Source organism: Aquarana catesbeiana, linkage group LG13 (assembly GCF_042186555.1).
Source record: "Aquarana catesbeiana isolate 2022-GZ linkage group LG13, ASM4218655v1, whole genome shotgun sequence".
NCBI classification, from domain to species: domain Eukaryota; kingdom Metazoa; phylum Chordata; class Amphibia; order Anura; family Ranidae; genus Aquarana; species Aquarana catesbeiana.
Window position 1 is genome coordinate 208,738,725 of NC_133336.1, and position 15,677 is coordinate 208,754,401.

General features: G+C 44.6%; 1 protein-coding gene across 1 annotated transcript in view; it reads right to left on the reverse strand.

The window, feature by feature from the left end:
• Nucleotides 1-721: 721 nt before the first annotated feature.
• The window catches only part of LOC141117799 (NACHT, LRR and PYD domains-containing protein 3-like), a 318,488-nt gene continuing 303,532 nt past the window's right edge, over nucleotides 722-15,677 (reverse strand). The window contains exon 15 of the mRNA XM_073610830.1: nucleotides 722-906. Within this exon, the coding sequence (XP_073466931.1) occupies nucleotides 816-906 (91 nt within the window). The 3' untranslated portion in view covers nucleotides 722-815. The remainder of the gene's footprint in view (nucleotides 907-15,677) is intronic.

The window sequence follows — 15,677 nt, forward strand, 5'->3', positions numbered from 1 at the left end:
TCCCCTCCCCCCTCCTCTATTCACAGCAATGTCCCCTCCCCCCCTCCATTCACAGCAATGTCTCCTCCCCCTCCTCCATTCACAGCAATGTCCCCTCCCCCTCCTCCATTCACAGCAATGTCCCCTCCCTCTCCATTCACAGCAATGTCCCCTCCCCCTCCTCCATTCACAGCAATGTCCCCTCCCCCTCCTCCATTCACAGCCATGTCCCCTCCCCCCTCCATTCACAGCAATGTCCCCTCCCCCTCCTCCATTCACAGCAATGTCCCTTCCCCCTCCTCCATTCACAGCAATGTCCCCTCCGCCTCCTCCATTCACAGCAATGTCCCCTCCCCCTCCTCCATTCACAGCAATGTCCCCTCCCCCTCCTCCATTCAGAGCAATATCCACTCCCCTCCTCCATTCACAACAATCTCCCCTCCCCCTCCTCCATTCACAGCAATGTCCCCTCCCCCTCCTCCATTCACAGCAATGTCCCCTCCCCCTCCTCCATTCACAGCAATGTCCCCTCCCCCCCTCCATTCACAGCAATGTCCCCTCCCCCTCCTCCATTCACAGCAATGTCCCCTACCCCTCCTCCATTCACAGCAATGTCCCCTCCCCTCTCCATTAACAGCAATGTCCCCTCCCCCTCCTCCATTCACAGCAATGTCCCCTCCCCCTCCTCCATTCACAGCAATGTCCCCTCCCCTCTCCATTAACAGCAATGTCCCCTCCCCCCTCCTCCATTCACAGCAATTTCCCCTCCCCCTCCTCCATTCACAGCAATGTCCCCTCCTCCATTCACAGCTGTAGCCGAGTCTCCTCCTCTGGGGTCATATCCTAGAAATCCTCATTTCTGGTCGGAGCTTTTTCAGATTTTCTAGTTCTCTTCTTGATTTCTTTGACAAGTTGTTGTCTCTGATCCTAGAAGAGAGGATATAAAGAGTCATCAGTTCTCAGCAGAATTCTCTCCACTATTTCCCAGCATCCTCCAGGATATCTCTTAAGCTCACCACACACATTACAATCTGATTGTACAATCTCTGTCTGATCTTCCAACAAGTATGTAGAGTAAGGATCTGTCTGATTGTATAGAGACTGATATGATAGTTTAGGTCGGTCCTCATATGACATCGTTCTGGAAGATATAAAGCTGATTGTATAAAGATTGTATGGTCAGATTGTACTGTGTGTGATGATCTTACACCATCCTGTCACCTTCTTGTAGGACTTTACCAACTAAGAAGTGACACTGCACAATGGAGGATGATGGGAGATATCAGATTATAGAACAGGAAATCTTCCTCCTCATTGGTCATTTGTTCTGTGATGTCCCAAACCCACCAATCACAGTCACACTTCTCTTTCTTTCTCATCCAATGAGGGACACAGCAGTTCAGATAAGTTTGGGTTATACTGCCACCTACAGGAGAATCTGACACTGGCAAATGAAAAGATTGTGGGCGGGGCCAGGATAATCCCTCCTACTCCCAGCATGCCTCAGTTTTTTGCTGGTGTCCTCGGAGGACGGATGTCTTTTCTCTACTCTGATGAGAAAAGTTTAAAGTTTTATTAAACCCAAAAGCCAACATTTCTTATATTGCAGCTCATCAATTCTTAGATGTGACGGCTGTAAAAGATTTCCTTTTTTTGTCTTTCTTCTATTTTCATTTGGTGAACCAGCCAGCAGGTCTTTTCAAAAGCACAAAATCTCCAGCAGAATGTATCAGTTTACATGGAGGAGACAAACCATTTAACACTGGCAGTGGTGATTAATATGATCGGCTTTTATTTATTCATGAAAAACTTTTATCCCCCAAAAACTGTTTGTTGTAACTGACTATAAAATGTGAGCTGGAATTTGGCTTCAATTTGTTAGTGTATCTAAATCTGCTAATACATTTATCACAACCATTCAGCCGACTAAAAATACTACTGTGCCTCCTTTTCTCCTTCTTCCAGAGTTGTGTCTCACTAATACAGGAGATGTCTTACTGGCCAGACCACCAGGAGATAATAGAGGGAAAAAACGAATGCAGCCCCCACATCTAATGATTGGTCAGCTGTGATATGACATTCTTGGCATCTTTTTTCTCCCATTCAATAAAGATTGTTGTAGATTATTGGTGATGTGATGTATAAATACAGATAAGTGGCTCCTCCCCATGAGACTGGAGATGTGTGAAGGATGTGTGTTCCCCGGTGACTGGTCTCTCTCACCTTCTGTCTGCAGGAATTCTATTACTTTGCTGATCTGAACTCTCTCTACAAGCTTGAGCTGTTTCCTGTCCTCTGCTCTGTACATTCCAGCTTTGGAGATCTCAGAGTCCATCCACTGTCCATGTTGTACTTCTTATTATCTAATCATCAGTCACATTTACATGTCATAACCATCACCAACAATTCCATCTTCTGTGGAGGATTATCAGCAATCAATGCTGGAGACTAGAGGGGACTTCCTCACACTGCACTTCTACTTTACCATAGTACTAGTACTGGTATGGGGGATGGGTGTTGTATGGAAGGCTGGGGGGGACAATGCTGTCACCTTTTATTCTCATAGGGGGTTATATTTGATAGGGGGCTTCAGTCCATTATCCACTATTAATACAATTATTTAGTACATGAGTAGGGATGAGCCGAACACCCCCCTGTTCGGTTCGCACCAGAACATGCGAACAGGAAAAAAGTTCGTTCGAACATGCGAACACCGTTAAAGTCTATGGGACACGAACATGAATAATCAAAAGTGCTAATTTTAAAGGCTTATATGCAAGTTATTGTCATAAAAAGTGTTTGGGGACCTGGGTCCTGCCCCAGGGGACATGGATCAATGCAAAAAAAAGTTTTAAAAACGGACGTTTTTTCAGGAGCAGTGATTTTAATAATGCTTAAAGTCAAACAATAAAAGTGTAATATCCCTTTAAATTTTGTACCTGGGGGGTGTCTATAGTATGCCTGTAAAGGGGCGCATGTTTCCTGTGTTTAGAACAGTCTGACAGCAAAATGACATTTTGAAGGAAAAAACTCATTTAAAACTACCCGCGGCTATTGCATTGCCGACAATACACATAGAAGTTCATTGATAAAAACGGCATGGGAATTCCCCAAAGGGGAACCCCGAACCAAAATTTAAAAAAAAAATGACGTGGGAGTCCTCCTAAATTCCATACCAGGCCCTTCAGGTCTGGTATGGATATTAAGGGGAACCCCGGCCAAAATTAAAAAAAAAAAATGACGTGGGGTTCCCCCTAAATTCCATACCAGACCCTTCAGGTCTGGTATGGATTTTAAGGGGAACCCCGCGCCAAAAAAAAAAAAAAAAAACGGCGTGGGGTCCCCCCAAAAATCCATACCAGACCCTTATCCGAGCACGCAACCTGGCAGGCCGCAGGAAAAGAGGGGGGACAAGAGTGCGGCCCCCCCTCCCTCCTGAACCGTACCAGGCCACATGCCCTCAACATTGGGAGGGTGCTTTGGGGTAGCCCCCCAAAACACCTTGTCCCCATGTTGATGAGGACAAGGGCCTCATCCCCACAACCCTGGCCGGTGGTTGTGGGGGTCTGCGGGCGGGGGGCTTATCGGAATCTGGAAGCCCCCTTTAACAAGGTGACCCCCAGATCCCGGCCCCCCCCCTGTGTGAAATGGTAAGGGGGTACTTACCCCTACCATTTCACGAAAAAAGTGTCAAAAATGTTAAAAATGACAAGAGACAGTTTTTGACAATTCCTTTATTTAAATGCTTCTTCTTTCTTCTATCTTCCTTCATCTTCTGGTTCTTCTGGCTCTTCTGGTTCTTCTGGTTCTTCCTCCGGCGTTCTCGTCCAGCATCTCCTCCGCGGCGTCTTCTGTCTTCTTCTCCTCGGGCCGCTCCGCACCCATGGCATGGGGGGGAGGCTCCCGCTCTTCTCTTCTTCTCTTCTTCTCTTCTTCTCTTCTTCTTTTCTTCTTTTCTTCTCTTCTTCTCTTCTTCATTTTCTTCTCCGGGCCGCTCCGCAATCCATGCTGGCATGGAGGGAGGCTCCCGCTGTGTGACGGCGCTCCTCGTCTGACAGTTCTTAAATAACGGGGGGGCGGGGCCACCCGGTGACCCCGCCCCCCTCTGACGCACGGTGACTTGACGGGACTTCCCTGTGGCATTCCCCGTGACGTCACAGGGAAGTCCCGTCAAGTCACCGTGCGTCAGAGGGGGGCGGGGTCACCGGGTGGCCCCGCCCCCCCGTTATTTAAGAACTGTCAGACGAGGAGTGCCGTCACACAGCGGGAGCCTCCCTCCATGCCAGCATGGATTGCGGAGCGGCCCGGAGAAGAAAATGAAGAAGAGAAGAAGAGAAGAAGAGAAGAGCGGGAGCCTCCCCCCCCATGCCATGGGTGCGGAGCGGCCCGAGGAGAAGAAGATAGAAGACGCCGCGGAGGAGATGCTGGACGAGAACGCCGGAGGAAGAACCAGAAGAGCCAGAAGAGCCAGAAGAGCCAGAAGAGCCAGAAGAACCAGAAGATGAAGGAAGATAGAAGAAAGAAGAAGCATTTAAATAAAGGAATTGTCAAAAACTGTCTCTTGTCATTTTTAACATTTTTGACACTTTTTTCGTGAAATGGTAGGGGTACTTATGTACCCCCTTACCATTTCACACAGGGGGGGGCCGGGATCTGGGGGTCACCTTGTTAAAGGGGGCTTCCAGATTCCGATAAGCCCCCCGCCCGCAGACCCCCACAACCACCGGCCAGGGTTGTGGGGATGAGGCCCTTGTCCTCATCAACATGGGGACAAGGTGTTTTGGGGGGCTACCCCAAAGCACCCTCCCAATGTTGAGGGCATGTGGCCTGGTACGGTTCAGGAGGGAGGGGGGCCGCACTCTCGTCCCCCCCTCTTTTCCTGCGGCCTGCCAGGTTGCGTGCTCGGATAAGGGTCTGGTATGGATTTTTGGGGGGACCCCACGCCTTTTTTTTTTTTTTTTTGGCGCGGGGTTCCCCTTAAAATCCATACCAGACCTGAAGGGTCTGGTATGGAATTTAGGGGGAACCCCACGTCATTTTTTTTTTTAAATTTTGGCCGGGGTTCCCCTTAATATCCATACCAGACCTGAAGGGCCTGGTATGGAATTTAGGGGAACCCCCACGTCATTTTTTTTTTTTAATTTTGGTTCGGGGTTCCCCTTTGGGGAATTCCCATGCCGTTTTTATCAATGAACTTCTATGTGTATTGTCGGCAATGCAATAGCCGCGGGTAGTTTTAAATGAGTTTTTTCCTTCAAAATGTCATTTTGCTGTCAGACTGTTCTAAACACAGGAAACATGCGCCCCTTTACAGGCACACTATAGACACCCCCCAGGTACGAAATTTAAAGGGATATTACACTTTTATTGATTGACTTTAAGCATTATTAAAATCACTGCTCCTGAAAAAACGGCCGTTTTTAAAACTTTTTTTTGCATTGATCCATGTCCCCTGGGGCAGGACCCAGGTCCCCAAACACTTTTTATGACAATAACTTGCATATTAGCCTTTAAAATTAGCACTTTTGATTTCTCCCATAGACTTTTAAAGGGTGTTCCGCGGCATTCGAATTTGCCGCGAACACCCCAAATTGTTCGCTGTTCGGTGAACTTGCGAACAGCCAATGTTCGAGTCGAACATGAGTTCGACTCGAACTCGAAGCTCATCCCTATACATGAGCTTCCCATTGTACCCTTTTATATTCCTCTTTTTGTCATGTAAAGTATATCTAATCCCAAGAAGAAGACTTGGATGTCTTGTATCTCCATCGTGTGTCCTCCTCCTCGGATGTATCTAGGAAGGATTTCAATGCAGTCATGCAGCACTGAGGATTTCTGACAGCAAAGGCCATAAGCTCCTCCCCCACCTTCCCCTGCAGAATCTCTATCTGATCTGCACACAGCATTAGCAGCCTTTCATCTTTCATCTATCTAGACTCTATTGGATGCCGAGTCTCTAAAGCCCATGAGAGATGAACCTGTACCTGAGGAATCAGTCTTCTGCCATTACTCCCAACATAAACACTCTGAGGGCACTTTCACACTGGGGCGGGCGTCGGCGGTAAAGCACCGCTATTTTTAGCGGCACTTTGCCGTAGTTTTTACTGCACTTTTCGGCCACTAGCGGGGCACTTTTAACCCCCACTAATGGCCCAAAAAGGGTTAAAAGCGGGTAGGTGCGCTTTAGGAGCAGTGTATACACCGCTCCTACAGCACCTCAAAGATGCTGCTTGCAGGACTTTTTGGAGCGTCCTGCCAGCGCACCGTTCCAGTGTGAGAGCCCTCAGGCTTTCTCACTGGAGTGAGAGGAGAGGCGCTTTGCTATAGCACCTGTAAAGCGCCTCAGTGTGAAAGTAGCCTTATTGATGTGGTGAGCACCACTTTAAACCTTGGAGAACAGCCAGTCCCCTCCACCAATGCTCTCCCCAGTCTAGGCTCCTTAGGGGCTCCTAAGACCACCAAGGCCTTTCCAGTGCATCTTCTGGTTGCAGTCTTCCTTTATGGAAAATCCTGACAAGCTCATTGTGCCTCCCAAGCAATCTTCCATCCTTGTAACCATTTGAGAAAGAGTTTGTTAAAAAGTGGTGTGCCCCCCATGGAGTCAGCAGTATGACCCATCACTTGAAGTATCTGGATCTAATCCTAGAGTATTTCATAGAGTATTTCTTCCTCGGGTGACACTTCAATCTCTCTGCTCCCAGACCGGGACTCTTCAGTCCAGGAGTCTTTTATGAGGGGCTCACCCATAAGTGCAGCTAGATCTCTTATATCTATGAGGTGTAAATGTTTTATAAGAGTTCACAATGTCCTTAGTGGTGGTTGTTGATTTTTGAAGAATTTTGGATTGCACATGATGTTTCACTTTTGCACTATAACTATACAAATCGCTAATTGTGGTATGTGTTTATATTCATTAACTGCAGTTTTACAGAAGGTCCCCAAAGTGTTATAATAGATATACATCTTCTATCTTATACCAGGTTATTTTGTGGAGTGCGCACTGGGGGACATTAAGGCTCCACACTTCAGTGATCCAAATCTGGGGCGGAATCACCGCAATTCTGCCTGCAATTAGAAATTGTGGCAAATCACGGGACGCTTGTGTGATGCCAATACTTCTTAATAGCACTCCAATCGTGGTGCAATTTTGCCACGAGATAAATCGTGCTGCAATTGTGGAAAGTTGCAGCACGTGAAGCAGGCGCTTCCTTTGGGCAACAGCATCACGTGTTGCAATTTGCTGTGATTGCAGCAAGATTTATCGTGTGACCATCACTGCAAAATTGCGCCATGATTGGGGTGCCATAAAGAGGTATTGGCATCACACAAGCATCCCGTGATTTGCCGCAATTTTCCCAGCGATTCTGCCCCAGATTTGGATCACTGAGATGTGAATGGAGCTGAATGTAAAAATGTGGGTGTGTTTTCTTTTAAGGGAATAATACTTCCCTCATGTCTCACTTTGGCCGGCTCCCTTCATCTGTGTGACTGATCCCCCAAAGCCTCTTGTCTCAAGCACTCTGGCAGATATATGAAAGAATGTATCAGCCGCACTCCACTCTTAGCTCCTCTTGCCATGTTTGATTGTCAACATGACGACTGCATAGAACAATGTCTCCACCTGAGAACCAACCTTCCCTGACACATTTCCCCACTCCTGGCTTGCTGACAATGATAGGATCCACAGAGAGTGAAGACAGACTATAGGGGCCAGAACCGCATTGTCATTGTATAAGAGGGATGAGTCTTGAGCAGAGCTATGGATTTGGCTCTGGCAGACAGTCACACAATGATGTAATAAAGTACAATGCAGAGCTAATGGTCCTACATTGTAGGTGAGGATGGTGAGGAACCACCAGTGGTGGACTGACCATTGAGCCACTTGGGCACTGCCCGAGGGCCCTGGGCCACTAGGGGGCCCCTTCAGCTTCAGTAAAACCAGGGACAGTATGTATAAATCTGTGTTTTTTTTACATCTGTCTGTGTATACTGTGTAAATGTATACTGTGTGTGTATACTGTGTGGCCCCATAATCTCTGATTGCCTGGGGGGCCCATAATCTCCTATTGCCCAGGGGCCCCATGAGTTATCAGTCCGCCCTGGGAGCCACTCATAAACTGAAGCATCAAATAGAAAAGGAAAGCTCTGAATCCTGTCAGAGTGTAGAATAGGGAAATATCATTCCATATTCCTCTACCACGCTGCTTTTTGAACCGAGGGGCCTAACTGCAAGGGTGGATTTTTTTACTGCATGGAGTTGGATCTTATGGGGATTTAACACATTATGACGTTTGGGAAAATGGGCTACACATTCAAAGTTTTATAGTAGACAAGGTTGAAAAGAGACACAGATCCATGAAGTTCAAACTTTGTGTGTGAGTTATATGTGTTTGATCCAGAGGAAGGCAAAAAGCCTGACATGAATAGTCTAATTTTCTGAGGTGGCGGAATAAACATCCTTACTTATTGGTGATCAGAAAAATTCCTCCAACAACCTCCTATCAAATGTAACAATTTCCATTAGACTGTATTGTGCCCACTGAGGAAAATATCTCCTTTTTTAAAATTCATTCACCTCTCAGCTAATACCACAACCTGGGGGAGGGAGTTGCTCATTTGCACTGCTCTAACAGTAAAGAATCCCTTTTACGGTTTAAAAATTCAATCTTGTTCCATCTAGTTTTAAATCATGGCCATGGAGGTCAGAGAGCTTAGAGTAAACAGGTTGTTACAGTTCATATAATCACCTTTTATATATAGTATTTATACATTGTGTCATATTCTTCTTTACTTAAATTATAATTGGTAATATTGTCTGATAAGAAGATCTCATACACTACTCTAATAACATCCTGTACTACTTCAACTTTACATATCATTACATCATACTATTGGTTTGTGAATACTGATACTCTGACTTTCTTGTACCTATTTTGATACACTTATGGTTGTTTATGAAATTGTAAATATTTTACAGACTAAAATCAATAAAAAACATAAAAGATCCTGTTCTATGGAACTTCAAAACTGATCCATCAACTCCCCCCGAGACCAGAACAATTAAGGGTCTCTCCACCTCTCTGCTCATTATCTTATCTAGTAATACAGAATTGTATTTATTTTCATGGAGATCAGATTACTTTATAAAACTCCAGTGAATATAAAAAAAAAATAATGGACTACAGACCCCAATATTGTCATCCATGTGAAGAGACGGTGATAACGCCATACACAGGATGAGCACAGAATACACTATAATCTCCTTGTGTATGGAGCATGAATGGTATCAGCAGACCGTGTGAGGCCGGAATCAGCATTGCTAGTGATTGGACGGGATGATTTTTAATTGATATTCTATTTATCTCTGCTGATAAGAGCTCTGTACTCATAGGAAGTAATGGGGAGATCCCCTGACACTTAATAGCAGATGGTCATCTCAGGTGACAAGAAGCTCATATGAGGCTCTGACTGGTCATTTCAGTAAGATCAGATTTCTATATTACTACTATATCTATATTACTACTTATTGGACTTCATAGAATATTGGATTATAACAAGGTTACAGGAAAAGACTATTTCATGGCTGATAACAGAGTGTGATAAGAATTAGGCTGCTCGGTTCCATGTTGCAATGCAGTGCTAACAAATAAGAGCGTACACAGAGCTACTGAACCACGTAAAGAGTGTATTGTAATATAATTGTAACAGTGTGAATTCAGTATTTAAACTCAGATATCACAAATGAAAATGGTAACAATACATATACTTCAAACTCAATGGTTGCTGGGGAAGTATATGCAGACAGGCAGAAAGCGGGACTTATTCTCAGTGTGATAAAGTCCTGACACTGAGCACACTCCCACCTGAACCCCAGAGCATAAACTCATTAAACTGTCAATGCAATTTCAAATACAATGCAGTAATGTAATACAGCACATATATATATCTACAACTTATACTCAAGGGCTCTCCCTAGGTTGTAATGCAGTTCTTATGCCCCATACACACGATCGAACATTGATCGGACATTCCGACAACAAAATCCATGGATTTTTTCAGACGGATATTGGCTCAAACTTGTCTTGCATACACACTGTCACACAAAGTTGTTGGAAAATCTGATCGTTCTGAACGCGGTGACGTAAAACACGTCGGGACTATAAACGGGGCAATAGCTTTTGTCTCTTAATTTATTCTGAGCATGCGTGGCACTTTGTTCGTCAGATTTGTCTACACACGATCGGAATTTAAAGGATCGGATTTTGTTGTCGGAAAATTTTATAGCCTGCTCTCAAACTTTGTGTGTCGGAAATTCCGATGGAAAAAGTCAGATGGAGCCCACACACGGTCGGAATTTCCGACAACAAGCTCCGATCGCACATAAGCTAAGCTAAAGGGAAGGGGAAGTGGGAACAAGTAACACCTAAGAGTGGTCAAATAATTAAATGACCAATTGTAGTGTTTAAGTGTATGGACTGTTGCTGTAACCATAATCTGCATAGAAGAAAGGGGGAGCACCCGGTTCTAGTGGTCGGGTAAGGGGTTACTGTGGCAACAATATTGTTATATATTTACCAAAGAATTGCTAACTGTATTGCCAAAAATTATAAATCTCTTTATTAAATAATTAAAATACAATTAATCATCATTGTGCAACAACCTTGGATTAAAATTAAAATAGATTAGATTTAATTAGGTCCAATAGGACCCAATTGCTACATGCATGATTTGATGACAAGCCAGACAGAAAAACAAAAACAATACAATAGACAAAAAACAAATAACACACTTAACGAAGATCAACGTCCGGACGCTTAAGTGTCTTGCTAATTGTCGACTGGTAATAAAATAATTGATGGGTTGAATGTATTTGGTTGGTGGGATATTCGTGTCCCGTGTGATCCAAAATAACCAGTTGACAGCAAGAAAGATCCTTTGGGGATGAGTGGGGATGGATGGAGGGGGGAGGATTAAGGTAAGCTACCTACTGCTAATATATACTCTAATTCTATAGCAAGAGAGACCTTGGTAACTAAGTTAGTTGAATGGAAGCAGTAGGAGTCCACAAAATTGTAACCTGTCCCGTAGAGTGATATCAGGTAGATTAAAGATGTTATTTGGCAGAGTTCAATTAATAGTGGTGATCCACATAGATGATTTCAGGCAAAAAGTCACTTACAATGAGGTAGTGAATATGAAGTAAACACTTTAATTAGTGAAGGTAAGGAACTTTACCATTTGTTGCTCTGCTTAATTAGAGGTTGATTCTCTAGATTCTGATCAGAGTTGGCTGTTCTTCATGATATCCTCTTTACGAGGAGAGGACCGCTGTTGGTGGTTAGTGCAGCTCCGTGTTCTGCATTGATGGCTGGAGGGATAGCGGGAAATACAAATAGCACATCGCAAACTCTACCTCCTTCTTAGTCCAGTGCTGTGGCGTCTGCCCGCTGACATGAATCTGCTGGCTTCAGGTGTTTCCCATATGGGGCACAAATCCACAGCAAGTAAGTGGAGGCAATCAGTCCTTTCAGTGCCGGGTCAGACAGATGGATCAGGCTGGCTCGATTCACCTAACACCTGCAGCCGCCTCCTCGTAATTCCTCACATCCGAAGCACAGCGCCCGTGACGAGTCAGCGTTGATGATGTCAACGCGTTTCGCTATTGCCTATAGCGTAGCTTCATCTTGGACGATGTCCGACCGTGTGTACAGGGCATTAGAGTGCATAAAAGAAGTAAGAGCATTTATAGAGAAAAGGAAAGTCTTTGGTCTTCTTTCTTCAGCTAGCTTATTATACTGCAGTATTTGTAATCCAGGAAACATATAAGTAGTAAGTTATAGTAAAGATGATGAATAAGTAACTGTGTGCTTGGTTATATAGAGCACTTGTGAAACTTCTTCCCTACTGAAGGATGCAACACCGTGTTCACTTTGCAGTATGATAAAACAAACTCTGAGGCCTCACTGTACACAGTCTAAATAAATGAAACCATTCTGTGGGACTACAGGTCTCACTAGCCTTCTGGAACTGAGTCTGTACAGCAACAAAGTATTAGATCAGTCTGGGCAAGTGCCCGCTCACCACACAGGGCCCAGATGCTGTACTGCTCTACTCCTGATATTTCAGTCCCGCTCCACGCTGGCGCAGTCACTCCTCACCGTTTCAACTGATCGCTGGTGACTATAATACAGGAAACCTTTGGGTTATCTTGAGCTCTCCACTCTGTTCACATGCTGATCCAGCACACTGTGTCCCGGTACTCCTTGGAAGTCAAACAATTCTACTCCGTGCCTCACAGGCCGCAGTTTTCTGAGCACACACACAGCTCCCTGCAGGCAGGTCTTTAATGGCGTCCAGAGAGAGAGAAAACATGCCACGCCTCTTTCTTTTATACCCTTACCCAGCAAGCAGTTCTGTGGCTTGGCCTTGTGGGTAGGTAAGTAGGCATTGTAGGTAGTTCTTTGACTGGTAATTTACATATTAGTCACTTCCTCATTCACTACATCCCCCAATGCACTGAAGGTATTGCAAAGGGCAAACAAAAGTCATAACAGCATGAATACAAAGAGAAGGACACTAGAGGGAGCTTTTCCTTTCTGAAGAACTTTACTTATTATAATACAGAAATTACTAAGCATGGCTACACACTCCCCCTGCTCAAACTCTTTGGTCCCCAAAGATAAGAAACTCAACTTTTCCCGGACACCCCCAGCAGATCTTACATTTGGAAACTAGACCACACACTTCTAACGGACGAACTCCAGGTAGAAGAAATTCGCTCATGCCTAAAGAATTATTTCTTAGAAAACAACACCCCAGATACAACCCCCCTGACACAATGGGAGGCGCACAAATGTGTCATAAGGGGGAAACTGATCTCCCTCTCAGCTTCTATTAAAAAAGCCAAGAAAGCTAATCTATCCAACCTATTCACAAAACTGAAAAAACTTGAGACTACACATAAACAAACTCTAGCACAACAAACTCTTACGGAACTTACGGAGGTCCGCACACTTATCAAAGAAGAACTACACCTCACTCTCAAGAAAAAATTCATTCTCTCGCACAAATTATTCTACGAGTTTGGTAACAAGAGCGGTCGACTCCTTGCACGAGCCCTACACAAACAAAAAGCCAATAATACGATCCATCAAATACAATCCAATACCGGTAAAACCCTCACACATAACGACGACATAGCACAGGAATTCACAAAATATTATTCCTCTCTCTACGATTTACGCATATCCGAACCCACCTCCACACCAGCTTCACTGAGAGCCCAAAACATCAATTCATTTCTAGCTCAATACGCTCCCCAGAAAATAGCTCCGGAGATAGCGACAACTCTTGACGCACCAATCTCACACACGGAATGGACACAGGCAACCAGTCAACTCAAACCTGGCAAAAGCCCAGGCCCAGATGGCCTCCCAGTGGTTTATTACAAGACATTTACTGACACCCTCCAAAATCCTTTCCTTAGGACCTTCAACTCTCATTCCCCCACAAATCCCCTCTCAGGCGGAATGCTAGAAGCCCATATAACAGTCATCCCCAAAGAAGGAAAAGACCCCTCCCTCACTAGCAATTACAGACCCATTTCATTATTAAATGTAGACATAAAAATATTTTCAAAAATACTAGCCAACAGACTACTTACCCTTCTGCCCTCACTCATATCCCATGACCAAGTAGGTTTTATCCCTGGCCGTGAAGCCAGGGACAACACAAACAAAGCAATTAACCTGCACTATTTAATTACCCATACCAAGCAAAAAGGCTTTTTCCTGTCGCTTGATGCCGAGAAGGCGTTCGACAGAGTATCTTGGGATTACATGTCAGCAGTCTTACAAGCCATAGGACTTGGCCCCCATTTGATTGGACTGATTATGGCGCTATACACCAATCCCTCTGCTAAAGTGAGGGTCAATGGTACTCTGTCGGACGCCTTCCCCATCCGTAACGGAACAAGACAGGGGTGTCCACTGTCACCCATATTGTTTGTACTAACCCTCGAACCCTTTCTAAGGAAACTTACACTTAACCCAGACATAAAAGGGATCCAATCTTCTAGAAAGGAATACAAATATGCGGCATACACAGATGATATACTACTGTTCCTAACTCAACCACTAACCACTTTACCAATATTACTAGCTGAATTTAAGCTCTTCCAAACCCTATCTAATCTGAAGATCAATTTCTCCAAATCTTTTGCACTTAACATATCCCTAACCCAGAATCTAGTAAACCAATGTAAAAATAACTTCCCGTTCCAATGGAAACAAGACTCAATATCATATTTAGGTATTCAGATCCCAACCACACTCTCTGACTTATACACCAAAAACTTTCTTCCCTTACTAAACAGGCTTTCCTCTGATCTTGAAACATGGAACAAGCTGACATTTTCATGGTTCGGCAGAGCAGCTATCCTGAAGATGAATGCACTTCCCCGAATATTATACCTCCTACAGACGATCCCTATACAGATCCCCCCCCCTGTTCTTCAAAACATACAGGCAGATCAGCTCCAATTTCTTATGGGGCAAAAATAGACATAGAGTTAGTCACACCATACTCTCTCGTCTGAAAAATCTGGGAGGAATAGGCCTTCCGAACATCCTCAATTACCATGCAGCCACCCATCTAACCAGGATAGTGGACTGGAACGCTCATACCCAACAAAAAGATTGGGTCTCCCTAGAAGCTTCCTTCACGAAACTAGACTTGAACTCTCTCCCTTGGATTTTCCCCAAGCATATTCCACAAGACATTCAAGTCCACCCGACGATTGGCCCCACCTTGCGCTGTTTTCATGCGATATGTAAGACTACCCCGATCTCCTCCACCCCCAGTCCATTGACTCCTATTAAGCTGAACCCAGACTTCCCACCAGGTATGCACCACCAATTTCTTTCTGACAATCTACCACAGGGACAAATTAGAGTCCATCAATTCCTCCAACAAGGTAAACTACTTCCTGCAACGCAAATCGCAACATGCTTTGAACGGGCACCTATCCCAAGTTGGACGTTAACAATGCTAGCCCATTATCTCCAAATCCTGGACAAAAAGGGTCAATGCTCTAGACAGCTCACTCCTTTTGAAACATTATGTACTAAAACAACACAACAAACACATCTTATCTCTCAAATACACAACCTCCTCTTCGCTGACCACAAAGCTAATGATATTCAATACTGCAGGAAATGGGAAAAGGATCTAGACATACAAATCTCGGAAGAGAACTGGGAGCGTATATTTTCGAACATACACAAAGGCTCAACTAATGTCTCCACTCAAGAGAATGGGTTCAAAATCCAATCAAGATGGTACCATACCTCAACAATGCTACATAAATTTAAAGCTGACATCCCTGAAACATGTTGGAGGTGCCATCAAGAGAGGGGCACGCTACTACATATTTGGTGGTCTTGCGCCCCATTACAAGCCTTTTGGTCAGAGGTCTGCAGAATTATTGAACAGATTACCACTTATAACCCAGATTTCACCCCTGCCCAATTTCTCCTACACCTTTCCTCCTTACCACACAATACTTACCACAAATCACTGATGATGCACTTGATCAATGCAGCAAGACAATGCATCCCAATACACTGGAAATCAAACAAGATACCCACTCTGAAAGAGTGGTTCGTCAGAATAAACAAAGTAGCAGAGATGGAAAAATT